The sequence below is a fragment of the Oryza sativa genome, chromosome 12 (assembly GCF_034140825.1).
Source record: "Oryza sativa Japonica Group chromosome 12, ASM3414082v1".
NCBI lineage: Eukaryota > Viridiplantae > Streptophyta > Magnoliopsida > Poales > Poaceae > Oryza > Oryza sativa.
In genome coordinates this window covers 6555762-6561794 of record NC_089046.1, presented here as the reverse complement: position 1 = coordinate 6561794, position 6033 = coordinate 6555762, and the positions used below count along the sequence as shown (strand labels likewise).

Genomic DNA, 6033 nt, shown 5'->3' with positions numbered 1-6033 from the left:
TAGATAGATAGATAGATAGATAGATAGAAGATAGATAGATAGATAGATAATAGATAGATAGAAGATAGATAGATAGTACAGACTATGTCGATTTGTGAGTTTAATATAATTGTTGGTTATATTTTTCTGAATTAATACAGTACTTCTATAGCCTTAAGCTATGAGTTCAACTTTAAAATGTTCCCTTTCAATAATTTGCCCGTATGGATATAATGTGGTCGAGAAAGTATACATTAAAAAAAGAACGAGTAATTGGGCTAATTGAGCAATGGATAAATTAAAATTTAAGAGTAAAATAGATACTTCAAGAAATACAGATGATAGTGATACTTATCATCAATGATTTCACACCTACAAATGGCCAATATGTTTGAATTTTTTTTTGTATGGATATCACTTCTCAGGACCGACCTAGACCACCGAAATCTCAGGACCGACCCTTATTCATAGAGGTTGAGATTGGTATATGAATTGATTGGGTCTTCAAAGTTGACCCGTTAGGTGAGATATTTAATCTAGGGTCATCGTAATAAGATTAATCTAATCAATGGTCAGATTTTTCTGGTTAACGTGAGAGCTTAAAAAAAAGTGCTTATAGAGGTATAGATAGATAGATTATATTTATAAATCCAATAGAATTATGATATTCTATAAGATATATATTTTTCAACACAAATATATACACATCATTTTCATACGCGTTTCAAGTCTTTAAAAAAATCACGAGGTTTCAAAGGTTTGACTAAAACGGATGTTCGGAATAACTAGACAGATCGAGTACATAAGTAGATGTATTTATTCATGTGTACCATAGAGTTGAGAACAAAATAAACCCAGTCAACTTCCAACATATTGTCCTCCATAATGAGAGTTGCTTACCATCTCATGCCTCTGCTAGCCATACACTGTGTTCTTTTCCCTTCTTTCCCAACTCATTTTCCTCGTTTTTCACGCTCACGCTTTTCAAATTGATAAATGGTGTATTTTTTATAAAAGTTTTCTATATGAAAGTTACTTTAAAAATAATATCAATCTATTTTCAAGTTTTTTAGCTAATACTTAATTAATATTAAAACAAAGCGTTAGCCATGCTACCCATCCTCTGTTATGTGCCTTTCAGGTCAGGGCTCATCATGTTTTTTATTTGGTGGAGCTTGTTAGGCAAGAAAAGATTAAAGCTAATCTTCTTTCAGGGCTTTGAAGGGTGATTTAATGAACTCTATTGTGGTGCGGAACTATTCCTTCTCAAAAAATCCCCTTCAATCCCTTCTTCTTAGAGATTAACAGAACGAGGTATTAGTGTTTTTTTTATTTATTGTTACGAGACTTGGAATCTAAATATACCCTTTGGCTACGTATAATGACATCGGATTTATCACCATTTTTTTTAAAAAAAAAATAAAACCTCAGTCAACCGCTGACTACGAAACCGTTTGTCATTCAAAACTTATCGACTGAAATGGGCCGTGTCATATGGACCTATGTTTTCAATCTTTCTTTTCTTTTTTTTTTGAAAGGAGTTTTCAATCAAATTAATACGACATATGGACGGTTGGCTGGATAAACTGCCACCACTAATTTTTAAAACTAGCTAGCTAGATAGAATTACGATATCGATTTTGCTATATCTCACTCGAAAGATTTTTTCTTATCTCTCACTCGATTTTCTCACTCAAATTTACAGTGTATTTTCTTGTAAGTTACAGTGTAATTTATGAAACTTACACTGTAACTTTTGTAAGTTACACTGTAATTTTTGAATCTTCACATGTAAATTTTAAATTTTGTATTTGATTTGGTCTTTTTCTTGAGGATATGGTAATTTAATGTTCATTATGGTGTTTCTTAATTGCTTTTTGCTTTTTATTATATCTATCGGATTTTAATACAAAGATTAAAAATCTGTGTGATACGATTATAAAAATCTTTCGAAAGATGTATAGGTACTCCCTTACGATATTACAGAAATTAGTATGGTGGCCCGCGCAGATTGTACGGCTAGCTACCAACATTCCTTATTTTTTAATTTTGAATTTTTATTATTTCTAAATTATATTTTTATATAGATTCTAAACTATTCTTTCAATATTTCTTTTTTTTAATTTTAAATTTTAGTTACAAATTGTATTTTTATATGGACTCCAACGTCTACTTCTAATTTTTTTATTTTATAATTCTGAATTTTAATTAGTTCTAAATTACATACAGGTATGGACTCTAATCTTTTCTTTCAATATTTTTTATTTTTAATTCCGAATTTTAGCTATTTAAAATTGTATTTCTATATGTAAGCTATTGTTCTTTTTAATCCGAGTTTTTGATATTTCTAAATTATATTTCTATATAGACTCTTCTCAAATTTTTCTTCATTTTCTATTCCGAATTTTAGATATATTGAATTGTATTTTTATTTCTAAATAGTTTTGTTTTTCTCTAGGTAGTTGAAGATAATTCTTTATTCTGAATTTCAGATATATTGAAAGATATTTCTATTTGAACTCTATTTTTCTTTTTCTCTAATTAATATGGAAATTTGTAGAAAGTGGGAGCGAATATGGTGGCCTTTTTTCTATTACATTAAGATTAAGATAATATAGATAGATATATAAATGCATCAGGAATGTGCACGTATGAACCTGCCATTAGAGATTTGATTTGTTGTAAAGGAGAGAATAGATCAAGATAAGCAATAAAACTAATACCTATTACGGACATGCACACTTGTGATTTGTATTGTACACGGTCACTGTAGCCAGCTTAGGTTATCTTTCCTTGCAAAAGACTAAGCGTTCTATGCAGCTGTCCGAAGGACACAATTTTTTTTTCTAAAAAGGAAAGAGAAAGAGTCCTTATCTACAATGAATTCTCCTTATATATTTTTTATTTTACTTTAATTTTATTTTGCTATTTTAAATTGTATTTCTATATTAACTCTATTTTCTTTTTTCCTGATTAGTGTGAGAATTTCTAGGCCATGAGAACAAAATTGGATGCTTCTTTTTCTATTACTTTAATAAGATAATAGATTATTTTCAACACAAATATAAACATCATTTTCCTACATATTTCAAGTCTTTATGAAAATTGTGAGGTTCCAAAAGTTTGAGTAGAATGGACAATCAAAACAAAGACTTTTCTAAACTGGACAGTGGGATTACATGTATAAGTGCAAGTAGATGTACCTGTATTTTGTGTGCCATAGATCAGTACGTAGAAAACAAACCCAACCCAGCCGTACGTTCTTCAACATGCGATCTGCTTACCATCTGATGCCTCTGCTAGCCATGCTACTCATCCTCGTCCTTGCTGACCATACAAGCTCCACGGAAGCAGTAGCACCGGCTGCGTGCCTCCCAGACCAGGCAGCGGCGCTGCTCCAGCTGAAACGCTCCTTCAACGCCACCATCGGTGACTACTCTGCCGCCTTCCGGTCATGGGTTGCCGTTGCCGGCGCAGACTGTTGCAGCTGGGACGGCGTCCGGTGCGGCGGCGCCGGCGGCCGTGTCACCTCGCTCGACCTGAGCCACCGTGATTTGCAAGCCGCCTCAGGTCTTGACGACGCACTCTTCAGCCTAACCTCGCTGGAATACCTTGACCTCTCTTCCAACGACTTCGGCAAGTCCCAGATGCCAGCCACAGGGTTCGAGAAGCTCACCGGGCTCACCCATCTTGACCTCTCCAACACAAACTTCGCCGGCCTGGTACCTGCCGGCATCGGCCGCCTCACCAGACTCTCCTACCTTGACCTGTCGACAACATTTTTTGTAGAGGAGTTGGACGACGAGTACAGCATCACGTACTACTACTCGGACACAATGGCACAGCTCTCGGAGTCGAGCTTGGAGACCTTGCTCGCAAACCTCACCAACCTGGAGGAGCTTCGCCTGGGCATGGTGGTGGTGAAGAACATGTCGAGCAAGGGCACTGCACGGTGGTGCGACGCCATGGCCAGGTCCTCCCCGAAGCTGAGGGTCATTAGCATGCCGTACTGCTCACTCTCCGGTCCCATTTGCCACTCACTCTCGGCCTTGCGATCACTTTCAGTGATAGAGCTGCAGTACAATCATTTGTCTGGTCCAGTTCCTGAGTTCTTGGCTGCACTCCCCAACCTTAGTGTTCTTCAGCTTGCAAATAACATGTTTGAAGGGGTGTTCCCTCCCATCATCTTCCAGCATGAGAAACTAACAACCATTAACCTCACCAAAAATCTAGGAATCTTCGGAAATTTGCCTTGTTTCTCAGGTGACAGTAGCTTACAGAGTTTATCTGTCAGCAACACCAACTTCTCAGGCACAATTCCAAGTTCAATCAGCAACCTCAGATCTCTCAAGGAGTTGGCCCTTGGAGCTAGTGGTTTCTCTGGAGTGCTGCCCTCCTCCATCAGTCAGCTGAAATCCTTGTCTTTATTAGAGGTGTCTGGGTTAGAGCTAGCAGGATCCATGCCATCATGGATCTCAAACCTGACTTCTCTTAACGTTCTCAAGTTCTTCAGTTGTGGCTTGTCCGGACCCATACCAGCTTCCATAGGGAACTTAACAAAACTGACAAAATTGGCACTGTACAATTGCCACTTTTCAGGAGTGATAGCTCCACAGATCTTAAATTTAACTCATTTGCAATACCTCCTGCTCCATTCAAACAATTTAGTTGGCACAGTGGAGCTATCATCGTACTCCAAAATGCAAAATCTTTCTGCCCTGAATCTCTCAAATAATAGACTAGTTGTGATGGATGGTGAAAATAGTTCTTCAGTAGTGTGCTACCCTAATATTATATTGTTACGACTAGCATCTTGCAGTATATCTAGCTTCCCTAACATTTTGCGGCATCTCCATGAGATTACTTTCCTTGATCTTTCATATAACCAAATCCACGGAGCAATACCTCGGTGGGCATGGAAGACCTTGAACCTAGGCTTTGCCTTGTTCAACCTATCACATAATAAGTTTACGAGTATTGGATCTCACCCTTTTCTTCCTGTTTACATTGAATTCTTCGATCTCAGTTTCAACAATATTGAAGGGACAATACCTATACCAAAAGAAGGAAGTGTCACCCTTGATTACTCCAACAACCGGTTCTCATCTCTGCCTCTCAATTTCTCTACTTACCTATCAAATACTGTCCTTTTCAAGGCCTCCAATAATAGCATATCTGGAAACATTCCACCATCGATCTGTGACGGGATTAAGAGTTTACAACTCATTGATCTCTCTAACAACAATTTGACTGGCTTAATACCATCATGTCTGATGGAGGATGCAAATGCACTGCAGGTACTAAGTCTAAAGGAAAATCATCTTACCGGCGAGTTACCTGACAGCTACCAAGATCTTTGGTTGCTTGCAGGAATCTGGAGATCCTTGACATTGGAAACAATAAAATTAGTGACTCTTTCCCATGTTGGATGAGTAAACTTCCTCAACTTCTAGTCCTGGTCCTCAAGTCTAACAGGTTCAGTGGACAGATATTGGATCCTTCTTATACTCGAGGTGGAAATAACTGTCAATTTATGAAGCTGCAGTTTGCTGATATATCATCGAACAACCTCAGTGGCACATTGCCAGAAGAGTGGTTCAAGATGCTCAAATCAATGATAATGGTCACGTCTGATAATGATATGTTAATGAAAGAACAGCATCTGTATTACCGTGGCAAGATGCAGTCATACCAGTTCACTGCTGGAATCTCATACAAAGGCAGTGGCCTGACAATTTCCAAGACCTTAAGAACACTTGTACTCATTGATGTCTCAAATAATGCTTTCCATGGTAGAATCCCTAGAAGCATTGGGGAACTTGTGTTGCTTCGTGCTCTCAACATGTCTCATAACGCTCTTACTGGTCCAATCCCAGTTCAGTTTGCTAACTTGAAACAACTCGAATTGTTAGACCTCTCGTCAAATGAGCTTTATGGGGAAATCCTATAAAAATTAGCACCTAGAGAAATTTTTTTGCCACCTTTGAAATTGAGCCATAGATATTCGAGCCTCTTTCTCTTGACTACTTTGAGATTTGGTGTCTGCTTTGGAAT

General features: G+C 37.4%; 1 protein-coding gene across 1 annotated transcript; it reads left to right on the top strand.

The window, feature by feature from the left end:
* The first annotated feature begins 3183 nt into the window (after window positions 1-3183).
* Window positions 3184-6033, top strand: LOC107277302 (receptor-like protein 7). The gene is given in 2 exon segments (XM_015763974.3): window positions 3184-5316; window positions 5319-6033. Coding segments are annotated over 2 exon segments (2679 nt in total). The 5' UTR covers window positions 3184-3248; the 3' UTR covers window positions 5930-6033.